This window comes from Natrix helvetica (genome assembly GCF_964273705.1).
Source record: "Natrix helvetica genome assembly, chromosome: 1".
NCBI classification, from domain to species: Eukaryota; Metazoa; Chordata; class Lepidosauria; order Squamata; family Natricidae; genus Natrix; species Natrix helvetica.
In genome coordinates, this window is record NC_138548.1 from 9,987,056 (window position 1) to 10,000,636 (window position 13,581).

The 13,581-nt window shown below is 49.6% G+C and overlaps 1 protein-coding gene across 2 annotated transcripts in view; it reads right to left on the reverse strand.

Annotated features, from left to right (window-relative positions):
• The window catches only part of MIER2 (MIER family member 2), a 94,335-nt gene that overhangs the window by 20,858 nt on the left and 59,896 nt on the right, over positions 1-13,581 (reverse strand). For both annotated transcript variants that reach the window (XM_081959116.1, XM_081959115.1), the window contains exons 7-9: positions 12,377-12,446; positions 10,658-10,809; positions 6,850-6,931 (exon numbers count right to left, since the gene is read on the reverse strand). In XM_081959116.1, the coding sequence (XP_081815242.1) occupies positions 6,850-6,931; positions 10,658-10,809; positions 12,377-12,446 (304 nt within the window). The remainder of the gene's footprint in view (positions 1-6,849; positions 6,932-10,657; positions 10,810-12,376; positions 12,447-13,581) is intronic.

Here is a 13,581-nt window from a genome sequence, read left to right on the forward strand (position 1 = left end):
CTCTCCTTGATTAGTTTCCAGGCAGGACAAGAAGCAATGGGTGGAAACTAATCAAGGAGAGAAGCAACCTTGAACTAAGGAGAAATGTCCTGACAGTGAGAACAATTAACCAGTGGAACAACGTGCCTCCAGAAGTTGTGGATGCTCTAACACAGGAAGATTTTAAGAAGATGTTGGACAGCCATTTGTCTGAAATGGTATAGGATTTCCTGCTTGAGCAGGGGGTTGGACTAGAAGACCTCCCAAGGTCCCTTCCAACTCTGTTATTCTGTCATATAGAAGCTGGAAGAGGAAATTCAACGGCTGATTGAACCTCCTTCAGACATACACGATGATTTAGGTCAGGGATGTCAAACTCCAGCCCACAGGGTGCTCAGATCTGGCCCATGGGGCCAGCCTGGAAACAGCAAAGGACTGGCCCGCAGTGCCTCCGCAAGTGAAAATGTGGCTCGCGAGGGCCACGTGCAGCCCTCCCGAGCTCTGTTTTCGCTGGCAGAACACTGAGGCCATCCTAGGCACCCCAGACGCAAGTGACGTTGAACTGCCTCCCACCCTGCGCCGAGGTTCTTTGCCCTGCCACACTTTCTATCATTCTAGTATGCATTTTTCTATTAAGGGAAAATGGGAGCGGGGATTGGATGGAGTTAGATGATATGTAGCCATAACAGAATTCTTTCTAGAAAGCCAAGGTCATCCTTTGCAACTCTGCACCTGACCGGAATTGGATGGGTGGAAGCTGCCAGCATGGCAGTGGGAGATTGGACCATGGGATGGACTTGTGGGTGTGGGGGCAAGATCTTGAACTTTCAACTGGGAGGAGGGGAAACCGGGAAGCTTTCAGATTCAGGTTTTCCCAGATGTGCCAACACGGCTCTCTTAATCAATTGGAATTTTGAACAATACTTTGCCTTGGATTCTGATTTACTTTTGGATGCTATTTGGAAGCCTGACACCAACCATGGCTTGATAATGTAGCCAATGTTCTCCATCTTAATCACAGTCCTGGTTTGGATGACGTCTCAGAGCTTAGTGTAATAAGGCTCGGTGAGGTGTTCAAACCCTCCCTTGATTAATTCTTCATTAACTCTTGTCCTTAAATCCACCTGGATATTGGGGTTGATGGGCTCTGTGCGGCCGATGCTTTCAACCACGTCTTTGGCAGGATGGGTCTTTTGTTAATCCAGCAGCCCTTCTCTTCATATTAAGGGCTGAGATTAAACTGGAGATCCAGGTTTAGAACTCTGCTCAGGGGTGAAATTGATCCATGCGTAACCTTTACCTTTAATCAACCTCTTTTTCTTTTCTTTTCTTTTTAATTTCCACCCCACTTTCCTTTCTAATTCTACAGTAGTCCATTTAATGACCGTTCAAAGTTATATTACTGAAAAAAAGTGGAACCTGTACATAAGTATACTTTTAAAAGGAGAATGTATGCAAAATTAGCAATATGGAAAATATTTTCTGGAATATAATTATTAATGCCACTAATATTAAATGGAGCTTGCTCAGATGCTGAAATACACCATGCAAATTAGAGAGTGGAAGGGGGAAAAAGAGAGGGAAAGAGAGAGAGAGGAGACAGGAGAGAGAGAAGCAGAAGGGAGGAAAAGAGAAGGAGAGAGGGAAGGTGTGGAAAGAGGAGAGAGGAGAGGGAGAGAGCAAGGGGAAGTAGAGAAGAGAGAGATGGCAGAGGGAAGAAAAGGGGTAGGGAGGAGGAGAGGGGGAGAGGAGAAAGGTTGAAGATGAAACAGACTATAATATGGTGTATGGAAAGCAGAAGATCAAATGAAAATTGATATGACTTGATGGTAAAAGAGGAATTGATACAATATGGAATATTTTTAAAAAAATGTTTGTTAAGATGTAATGGTATACTTTGGATTATATGCATGTTAAAAAATAAAAATAAAAAACTTTTTACAAAAGAAAAAAAGGGACGTATGTCATTTTTCCCCACACTTATAATCACTGCAGCATCCCTATAGTCACGTGATCCAGATTCAGACACTTGGCAACTGACTCATATTTATGACGGTTGCAGCGTCCTGGGGTCAGGTGATCCCCTTTTGCGACCTTCTGACCAGCAAAGACCACGGGGAACCCAGATTCACTTAGCCACCGTGCGACTAACTTAACGGCTGCAGCGATCCACTGGACGACGCTAGCGAGAAAGGTCGGAAAATGGGCCAAAGCTCACTTAACAAATGGTCTCACTTTAGCAACAGAAATGTTGGGCTCAACGGTGGTCGTAAGTCGAGGAATGCCTGCACCAATAGTAGGGTGAACAATATTAGTTTATTTATTTAGCGCCAGGCAAAAACATACATGGTCTAGCAATAGTTATTAACATTTAATTCAGATTAATAGAACCCAATGCAGGATAAATGTTAAAAAGATCTATGTTCAAATATCAATGCCTAGACCATGATGGCGAACCTATGGCACACGTGTGTGCCACAGGTGGCATGCAGAGCCATTTGTCAGGGCACGCGAGGCGCTGCCCTGTCAGCTGGCCAGTGCGCATGCGCGCTCTGGCCAGCTGAGTTCACCCTTTTTTAAAGCCATTTTTCGCCCTCCCCAGGCTCCAGAGGCTTTATAGGAGCCTGGGGAGGGCGAAAAGAGACTCCCCTGCCCCGCCCGGAGGCCCACTGGAGGCTTCAGGAGCTTCCCTGACGCCTTCGGAGCGCTCAAAACGACCCTCCGAGCAAACTGGAAGTCACTTCCTGTTTGCTCGGAGGGTCGTTTTGAGCGCTCCGAAGGCGTCAGGGACCGTCCGGAGGCTTCCCTGACGCCTCCGGGGGGGCGGGGGAGGCTGTTTTCGCCCTCCCCAGGCTCCTATAAAGCCTCTGTTGCCTGGGGAGGGCGAAAAAAATTGTAAAAATGGGGGGGGGAGCGCCTGTAGTGCGTGCATGTGCACTGGGGGGGTGTCACGTATTGCATTATGGGTGTAGCACACCCTCATACGACCCCCCCTGCGCTCCCCCCACTTATGGCACGCGAGCCAAAAAAGGTTCGCCATCGCTGGCCTAGACCAAGAGTTCTCAACCTTCCTAACGCCGTAACCCTCTCATACAGTTTCTCATGTTGTGGTGACTCACAACCATAAAATTATTTTCGTGGCTACTATGTAACACCGGGAGGGACAAAACCGGGGTGGGTGTGGGCAACTCAACTTCACTCCCACCCAGTCACATGACATTCCCCCCCCACCCCAGACATGCCTACCAAGGTTTCATGGCTCAGTGTTTTCTGTGGGAATAGGGTCTCTCTCTTTCTTCTCTCCCCCTCCCTCCCATTTCTCTTTTTCTCTATTTTTCCTCTCCCTTTCTCTTCTTCCTTCCTTCCTTTCTTTCCTTCTTTCCCTTTCCCTCTTTCTTTTTCTTTCTTTCCCATTGAATACGATAGAGAATCCAAAATAAAGTTATTAATTGTAGGAAATTGCTTCTCTGTAATCTTTTCGTAGTGAACTCTAAGTTGATAGAAGCTGGCAAGCAACACCAATACTAACAGCAATGGGATATATATTTTGATTTCTTTTGAGTTTGACAATATAATAGTTATCCCAAGTTATAAATAATCTTATTTTCAAATGCAATTCTTTTGCCATCTCTGTTATTTTCTTTTTAAAAAATCAGATTTGCTTCCAATTTGTGCCTTCTGGCAAACTGCAGTTTTCCTGGCAAGAGATCTAGCTTGCCATTGCTTTCGTCATAGGTCTGAGAACGTTTGTTTGTTTGTTTCTTTCTTTTTCTTTCTTTCTTTCCTTCCTTTCTTTCCCCCTGATTAGTTTCCCTCTCTCATTCTCTCCCTTCAGCTCTCTTTCATTTCTTTCTCCCTCTCCCCCTTCTCCCTCTAATTTGTTTCCCTCTATTTTCCCTGTCTCCCATTCTCTCCTTCCAGCTCTCTTTCACTTCTCTCTCTCTCTATCTTTCTCTCTTTTCCCCTTTTCTCTTTCATCTCTTTCTTGTGCGTGCAAGCAAAATAACCTCCTGGGTCGGATCACGGCGGCGGGGACAACGACTCCTTCCGCTGCCCCCACTGAGAACTGAGTAGCTGGCTGCGCTGCGCAGGAGACTTTTCAGCGCCAGACTCAGGTCGGTCCCCTTTGTGTTGATTCAGGAAAGAGCCGGAGCAGCCGTCTCTGGATGCAGAGAGGGAAGAGTTCCAGAGCCCTGTGCAAGGAGAGCCCTGCGCAGCGCAGGAGAACTGGAGCTCTTCCCTCATTGCATCCAACCAGCTGCTGCTGCTCCCCGTTCCCCTCCTTCCTGAGCCAACATGAAGGGGACCGCAGCTCGCGCTGACCTGAGTCTGGCGCTGAGGAGTCTCCTGCGCAGCGTGGCTCCCCTGCGCTGCGTACCCAGTTACTCACCTCATTGCGCAGTGGCGACAGCGGGAGGAGAGCCGTTGTCCCCTCCGCCTTGATCCTGGCCCAGGAGGGTAGTTTGCTTGCGCGCACACGTGGAAGAGTTGAGCACAAGAAAAGGGCTGGAGCTCTTCCCGACACTGAGTTGCCTGCGAAGGACGCGGAATCGCAAAAGAAGGCGAGAGGCTCGTGCCTTCTCGGGGCGGAGAACAGATTGCGCGATTGGGTCAGCAGGGAGACGCAGGAGAGGAGCCAAAGCCTATTAAGACTGTTATCCATGCTAAGCATGGGTAACAGTCTTAATAGGGAATCTCAGCGTACGTGCATCCCACGTTCCTTTATTTTATTTTACTTTCCCCGCCTTGTTTTACGCCTCAGAAATGGTATCTCTTGGCTTCTGTAGCTCTGCCCATCAACCTCCATCACTCGAAGCGAGCTGCTTTCGCAGCGTCCTCTGTGCTGCACGCTTCTCTCTTTTCCCCCTCCTCGCCTCAATTCCGGCTCCTACTTTTCCCCCACCCACCACACACACACACACACACACCCCTCTCCTTCCGCCGCACAGGGAACCCGAGCTGCTCCTTCCCTTTGAGCCGGCTTTTCGCCAGCCTCTCCGCGGGAGGCTCCTCGGCGACCCCTGTGAAAAGGTCGTTCGACCCCCAAAGGGGTCGCGACCCACAGGTTGAGAACCGCTGGCCTAGACGAATATGAATGTTCTTATATTACCGCATTTTTCGGAGTATCAGACGCACCTTTTCCCCTCAAAAAAGAGGGTGAAAATCTGGGTGCGTCTTATACCCTGAATACAGCATTTCTGGCCTCCAGAAACCCCTCCCCCTTTCCAAAAATGGCCGTGCATAGTCTTGGGGAGGCTTCCAGAGTGCTCCTGGGGGCTGGGGAGGGCAAAAATGAGCGAAAAATGGGCCGTTTATTGCTTATTTTTTGCCGCCCCAGCCTCCAGGAGCATTCTGGAAGCCTGCTAAAGGCTATTAATGCCCCTTTTCTGACAAAAAATGGGTCCATTTTCAGAAAAAAAGGTCCGTTTTTGGGAGGTCTGCAGAGTGCAAAAACATTTTTTTTAAAATGTTCCTCTTCAAAACCTTGGTGCGTCTTATACTCCGAAAAGTATGGTAAGAACTAGGGATTTTTAGTTAAAATGATATAAGAAACCTAGTTCTATACATTTCAATAATCAATTAATGAGATAAGGAAATTCAAATTTGGTGGTATGTGCAAACACTTTGTTCATTTAGTGGCACTTTATTCTTTATCTACCAAGTCTCTTTACATCTTTTTTTATTTCTTTTATGCTACTGTTTGTTTAAATCTTGTAATAAGTACAGATAGTCCACGACTTATGGGCACAATTAAGCCCAAAATTTCTGTTGCTAAGCAAGACAGACGTTAAGTGAATTATGTTCCATTTTACAGCTTTCCTTGACACAATTGTTAAGTGAGTCCCTGCAGTTGTTAAGTTACTAACACGGTCATTAAGTGAATCTGGCTTCCCCATTGGCTTTGCTCGTCGGAAGGTCGCAAAAGGGGATCACGTGACCCCGGGACACTACAACCATCGTAAATAGGAGCCAGTTGCCAAGCGTCTGAATTTCGATCACGTGACTGTGGGGGATGCTGCAATGGTCGTAAGTGTGGAAATTGGTCACAAGTCACTTTATGCAATGCCGTTGCAACTTCCAATGCTCACGAAGCGAACTGTTGTAAGTTGAAGGCTACCTGTTCTCCTCGAGGGCACCAGGTTTGAAAAGGTGAGCTTGGGGAATCCGGAGGAAAGGTGTTTTTTCCAGTGGGACTACAGAACTTCTGCCAAACTCTTCTGGCCAACCAGCGGATCTGGCAGCAGATTCAGAGAGTGAGGAGGTTGGGGAGGAACCTGGCCCAGTCCTGGAGTCTGGGGAAGGCTCTGATGAGGGCTCTGCGTCGGAGGCAGAGAGGGGGCCAGAGCCGTCTTGACAGTTATCAGCTGCCTTCAGAGTCAGACATCAGTGAGGCGGAAGAACAGCTGGAGCCTGTTCCCAGTGTGCGCATGCGCAGAGCTGCCAGGAGAAGGGAACAGCTAAAGAACAGAGGTTGACTTGGGAGTAAGGCCAGAGGTGGACGGTGAATGGCCCCTCCCATAGGAAATAAAGAGAAGTGAAAGGGGAGTGGAGTTTGCAGGAGGCAATTAGTTCAATTCCTTAGGGTGAAGATCTGTTCCTGACTTCTTGCCAAGCATTATCTGCTACAGAGTGGCGTTTGGAAGATATCGGCCTGGCCGCTCTCCAAGCCTGATCAAGGTCTGTAGTTGTGAAATCTCTCGAAAGACTGTTGGCTGGGACGTTTCTGGAGAGGAATTCCCTTTAACCTAAATAAAAGGCGTTTTACCGGGACAAGGAGTCGGCTTCGTGCTTTTGGGACGCCTAGGTCAGGACACAAGCAACAGAAAGATAGAAAGAAGAGAAAGATAGAAGAACTGCCTTTGGTCTCACCTCGAATGACCTTCACGTTGAACCGGAGTCTCCGCAAAGCTTCTTCTGCGTTGAAGTTACATTTCACCAATTCGTAGAGGGCCTGTGGGGGATACAATCGCACAGGGAGATGGGAGGATGAGAAAAGCAGCTTTGGCTACGGCAGTGCTTCTCAATTATTTTCTGTCATGCCCCCCCTAGGAAGAAGAAAACATTTCGTGCCCCCCCCCCCCGCGCGACTGTAAATAGTATAATTTGTCTATAAACTTGTTATAAGTACACCTCTGCATAACATAGCACACCGGTCTTTCCTCGTCTCCCACCGTAGTCACATGCTTTCTTTCCTCTTTCCCTCTTACTTGTCTATCCTTCCTTCCACCCTCCCTTCCTCCTTCCCTTCCTTCCTGCCTCCCTTCCAGTTCCCTCCTTCCTCTTTCCCCCTGCCTGCCTGCCTTCTTTCCTCTTTCCCTATCCTCCTATCCTTCCTTTCTCCCTCCCTCCTTCCCTGCCTCCCTTCCAGTTCCATTCTTCCCTCCTTCCTTCTGCCTCCTTCCTGCCTGCTTGCCTTCTTTCCTCTTTCCCTCTTGCTTGTCTATCCTTCCTTCCACCCTCCCTTCCTCCTTCCCTTCCTTCCTGCCTCCCTTCCAGTTCCCTCCTTCCTCTTTCCCCCTGCCTGCCTGCCTTCTTTCCTCTTTCCCTATCCTCCTATCCTTCCTTTCTCCCTCCCTCCTTCCCTGCCTCCCTTCCAGTTCCATTCTTCCCTCCTTCCTTCTGCCTCTTTCCTGCCTGCTTGCCTTCTTTCTTCTTTCCCTCTTGCTTGTCTATCCTTACTCCCTCCTCCCTTTCTTCCCTCCCTCCCTGCCAGCAGCTCCTCCAGCATCCCAGCTGGAAGCAGCAGCACAACAGTCGCCGTTACCAGGGGCGAAGGGGTGGCGGTGGCAAGATCGGGCGACCGCCGCCCCTTTGTCCCTTCCCCAACAGCGGCTGTTGCGCTTCCGCTTCCAGACGGAATGCTGGCGGTGGAGCTGCTGGCAGGGAGGCGAGCTACCTGCATAAAGACGCCGCCGAGGGCATTGCAGAATATATTCCGGCTTGAAGTGGCAGCGCTGGGGACTGCTCAGAGACTCATCAGAGCCGCGGGCTGGAGCTGTGCAAAAAGTTTGCTTGGGCTGGGGGGGGGGGGAAGGGAGGGAAGCCTGGGACAGCCATGCTTCCCTCCCTCCCACCCCCGCCCGAGCAGGCTTCTTGCACAGCTCCAGCCCGCGGCTCCAATGAAAATCCACAGTCCGAAGTGCTGCCACTTCCAGGCGGGATACATTATGCCTCGCCCACGCCGCCGCCGTTGCACCCAGATGGAAAGGGAGCCTTCGCGCCCCCCTTTACGGAGCCTCGTGCCCCCCCCAGGGGGGCGCGCCCCACTATTTGAGAACCGCTGGGCTACGGGGACAAGAAAGAGACTGCTGAGAAACAAGAACCTGAGCAGGGAAGGGGATGGGAAGAAGGAGCAAGACCTTGTCATTGTCTACCACCGTGCACAAAAAGTATGGGATAACAATGACTAAGGAGGGACTCAGCTCAACTGCTGCATATTATGAAGAAACGTGTGCAAGCAAACAACCACGTTAAGGGAGCACCAAGGACGCCACAGTCGTTTTCTTCCATGTCCTCATCTTCCTCTTCTGCTCCACCTCCTCTATGTTCTGCACCCATGTCCTGCTTCTCCACCACCACCTCCTCCTCTCCATGTCTTTCTCCATGTCCTCCACCTGTTCTCCTCCATGTCCTCCTTCTCCACTTCCTCTTCCTCTCCATGTCCTCCTCCTCCTCCATGTCCTCCTTCTCCACCACCACCACCTCCTCCTCTCCACCTCCTCCTCCACCTCCACCTCCTCCATGTCCTCTTCCTGCTCCACTTCTCCTCCTCCTCCATGTCCTGCTTCTCCACCACCACCTCCTCCTCTCCATGTCCTCCTCCTCCACCACCTCCTCCTTCTCTACCACCTCCTCCTCCTCTCCATGTCCATGTCCTCCTTCTCCACCTCCTCCATGTCCTGATTTTCCACCACCACCTCCTGCTCTCCATGTCTTCCTCCCTGTCCTCCTTCTTCACCACCTCCTCCTCTCCATGTCCTCCTCCTCCATCACGTCCTCCTTCTCTCCATGCCCATGTCCTCCTTCTCCAACTCCTCCTTCTCTACCTGCTCCATGTCCTCCTCCTGCTCCACTTCTCCTCCTCCTCCATGTCCTGCTTGTCCACCACCAACAACTCCTCCTCTCCATGTCTTCCTCCATGTCCTCCGCCTGTTCTCCTCCATGTCCTCCTTCTTCACCTCCTCCATATCCCTCCTCCTGCTCCACTTCTCCTTCTCCTCCATGTCCTCCACCTCCTTCTCCACCTCCCGTTCCCTTCTAGCAGTGATATCTTTGGGTAATAAAACATCTGCACGAAACCAACCAAGCTCAGAGAGCACCAAGGATCCCTCCATTGGCATCGAGATATTCATTGCCAAAGACCTTGACATCTTAGCAGGGCTTAGAAACATCTTTCTTCTCCAAGAGAAGAAAATATCTGTAGCTCAGGGTTAATCTGTGCAGTCCTCGGTGCTCTCTGAGCTGGTTGTATTTTCCCCACCCCCCAACTAGGTAACATCTTCCCCAGTCAAGCACCTGCCAACTTTAGCATCTAGTACAGGGATGGCTAACCTTTTTGTTGTCGTGTGCCAAAAGGGCACCCATAATGCAATGTGCGCGCGACCCCCCCGCATACCCCCCGCGCATGCACACGTGACCGCCTGAGTGACCCCCGCATCCCGCACATATGTGTGTGACCCCGCCACACCCCATTTGGGGCCTAGTAGGCCTCTCTGCAGTCTCCTGGGAGCAAAAATGGGCCTGGGGAGGTGGGGGGGCGCTGCATCCCCTTGTACATGTACATCCCCCACATGCGCCCCCTTGCTCTTGCATGAGTGGCAGAGACCCAAAAATCAGCTGGCCGTAAAAACTATGCATGCCGAGGGGCGTGGCCAGCGTTGCGGCGACACGACGTGTTCTCCGGGGGCTCCGGATATCCCGGCCATCTTGGGGATCCCTTGAGGACCATAACTGTCTTGTAGAGACGGTGAAAAATCATGCATGTTATAGGTTCGCCATCACGGATCTAGTAGCTAAAGCTTTGTCTGACCTGGGCATGTCTTTTGCACAAATGTTAAGTTGAGAATCACTGTTAGGGCTGAAACCCCTTTGAAGGCAGGCTAATCTTTTTTTGTTGTTGTTGTTGCCCTAGTACAATGATGGCAAACCTTTTTGGCACTGTGTGCCCAAACTGGAACTCACAGGGATGCATGCATGTGCGTGCGCCAGAGCACCAGAAACCCAAAGAACAGCATGCGCACCGCCCACCTGGTCTTAGGGTTTCCGGTGTGGGCAAAGACCACGAGTGCAGCTGCCCTAGGCCTGTGATGGAGAACCTATGGCACACATGGCAGAGGTGGCCCACAGAGCCCTCTCTTGGGGCACGCATGCCGTTGCCAGCTGCTCTTCTGCTTTCCAGTGTACACATGCGCACTGGCCAGCTGGTCTTTGGATTTCTGACGCTGCAGAAGAAGAGCAACTGGCAACAGCCCATAGAGACGGCTCTGCGTGCCACCTCTGGCACATGTACCATAGGTTCGCCATCACAGCCCTAGTGTCCTTCTCTGCTTGAGGGGAGGCTTGAGGCGGCATCAGCATTTTTAAATAAACCCATTAATTAATCTTCCTACCGCTCAGGAGCGTTTTCCTTGCAGCAATCTCCCTCGTGATGGGGGAGACTTAGCCAGACAGCACTCACTTGTTCGTTATCCTTCACCATCTCTCCTTCGGGAAGCCTGGCGTTGGAGACTTCATCCCATCTCCTCTTGATGGCTCGGAAGAGGAATTCTTCCACCTCCCTCTCCGGGAGGATGTTTGGGTCCCACAGCAACTGGTCATCGTTTTCATAGACTAGGCGAAGAAAGAAACAGTCAGTGAGTGAGACGGAGAGAGGGAGAGAAAGAGAGAGATTAAACCCAGAGTTTAGTGATTAAGGTCTTGGCCAAGAAACCAGGAAATTATGAGTTTCCGTCCCACTTTAAGTATGAAAGCCGAGATCTGACAGGAAGTTCTCCAGCTGGACAGACATGGGGGATGTGAACTCTGAAGAGCCTCACATGAACCCTGTCTGATAAATCAACTCCGGGATCCTCTTTTGGATCAGAACTCCCCTGGAGGTGGGGCGAAGAAGGGGCAACGTCTCATCAGACCCAGGGGGAGACAACAGGTCCCTTGCAGGTCAGAGATTTGCCCTCTGAATCAGAATAGGGGCAGCAGCATGGCAACATGGCTGCAAAAGAAGCTGGCTTCCAGCCAAAGCAACTGAACATGAATGTTGGGGCAAGATGAAAGACTGGTAAGAAAATTCATTTAACCCACAGTCATAAATCAAAACTTGGAAAAGGCAAAGAATCTTGAGAGTACAAATAGTATTAATAGACAGATCTGGATTTTGGCATAAGGAAAGAAAGAAAGGGAAAATGGAGGGTTGAAACACTAGCCCCCCCCAAAAAGCCATTTGTTTGAAACAATTCGGACAGAAAGGGAGAAAGCAGAGAAGTGACAAACCCACTCAAATACAAGCTCTACATTTGGTTTTGGATTTGAAATAGAAACCAAACATTCCGAAGGAATTACTTCATCCAAATTTCTTCCAACTAATATATCTTAAGCAACTCCAATCAATGAGAGGTGGAATGCAACAAGGAAGAAAGAACACTTTTTCTCACTGACAACTGATAACCTAATCTTGCCTGTGCGGGAAGTTTTAAATAACCAACTGCCATATACCAGAACTTGGAAAAGCAGGAGGCGAAGAGAAACATACCCAAATTTGGCTGTATGCAATTGTGTTCCAATTAATATATTTTGAGCAACTGTAACCAATGAGAGGTGGAAAGTAGCAAGGGAAAAATTAAAAAAAAACCAAGAACTGGGAAAATACAATGGTTTTTTTCTTTTCTTTTTTCTGCAAAAGATCAAGATGGCTCAAGCTTCTCTTCGATTTTTACACTAGTTGAATTAGCTAAATTTAAGGTGGACCAGAACTTCAAAATAAGATCTGTATAACTAACTGCAATTTTGGAACTGGACATTAAGGAAGAACAAAAGACCAAGATGGCTCCCGTCGCTCTTCTCCACAGCAGCTGAATTAGATAAATTTAAGGTGGACCAGAACTCTGAAATAAGAATTGTATAATTAACTGTAACTTTGGAACTGGACATTATGGAAAGGTGGGAATTTGAAGAACTACATGAAATTATAAAAAATATGCATAAATCATTAAAATCAAGCCTAAATAGAATTCTGAATTCAGAGAAGCAGGTATTTAAAGAAGAAGGGAAGGAAGAAGGCTCTTTGTGGCTCTTTGAGTGTTTAAGGTTGCCGACCCCTGGTCTAGGAAGAGAGATTAAAGACACCCATAGAGCACCACCGAAGGCTAAAACAACAAGGCTCCGCGCGAGAAAAATTGCTCACCTTTTTCGCCCTGCCTGTTCAAATGCAAGAGAGGGATGACAGCCTGGTACTGAGGTCCCACCATGATCTCCTAAAAAAAAGGGGGGGGGGAGAGTAAAATGTGTAGATATTATAAGCGGAAGGACGCCATCTTTGAGGGTGGAGCATCTGCAAAACGGATACCTGTTTACTTAACTGAAATCTCTAAGTAGCTTCGGTGGTACAGGTAATCAGGGCTGGGTTCAGGGGTGAAATCCAGCAGGTTCTGGAGAACCAGTAGTAGAAATTTTGAGTAGTTCAGAGAACCAGTAGCGGAAATTTTGAGTAGTTCAGAGAATCGGCAAATGCCACCTCTGGCTGGCCCCAGAGTGGGATGGGAATGGAGGTTTTGCACTATCCTTCCCCTGCCACGCCCACCAAGCCACGCCCACAGAACCGGTAGTAAAAAAAAACTGAATTTCACTACTGGGTTCGCTGCTATGGGTTCGCCTGGGATTGGGAGAACCTGTAGCTAACGTTATGGCTGGTTCGGAGAACCTCCAAATCCCACCCCTGGCTGGCCCCTCCCACCCTGCCCCTCTCAGGAGTCTCCACGTGGCCCGCTTTGGATGCGAGGTAAGTGCAGGACCCATGCGGAGGCTCAGGGAGAGGGGAGAACTTCCGGAAGACCGGAAACAGGCGGAGGGCCTCCGGAGCCCAGGGGAGGCAGTTTTCGCCCTCCCAGAGGCTCAGGGAAAGTGAGCACTCAGCGAACCGGTCGTTAGACTGGTTGAAACACACCACTGACTCACTGTGAGGCCTGCAGCCATATTCCTCTTGGATCTTTGGCCTGCCACACTTTCTATTATTTCACTATGCCTTTTCTATGGTGGGAAAATGGGAGGGGGGATTGTATGGAGTTAAATGCTATGTAGCCATAACAACATTCTTTCTAGAAAGCCAAGGTCATCCTTTCTCTTTGCAACTCTGCACCTGACCAGAACTGGATGGGTGGAAGCTGCCAGCATGGCAGTGGGAGATTGGACCGTGTGATGGACTTGTGGGTGTGGGGGCAAGATCTTGGACTTTCAACTGGGTGGGGAAAACCGGGAAGCTTTCAGATTCGGGTTTTCCCAGATGTGCCAACACGGCTCTCTTAATCAATTGGAACTTTGGGCAATCCTTTGTCTCGGACTATGATTTACTTTCGGATGCTATTTGGAATCCTGACACTCACAGCATCCTGA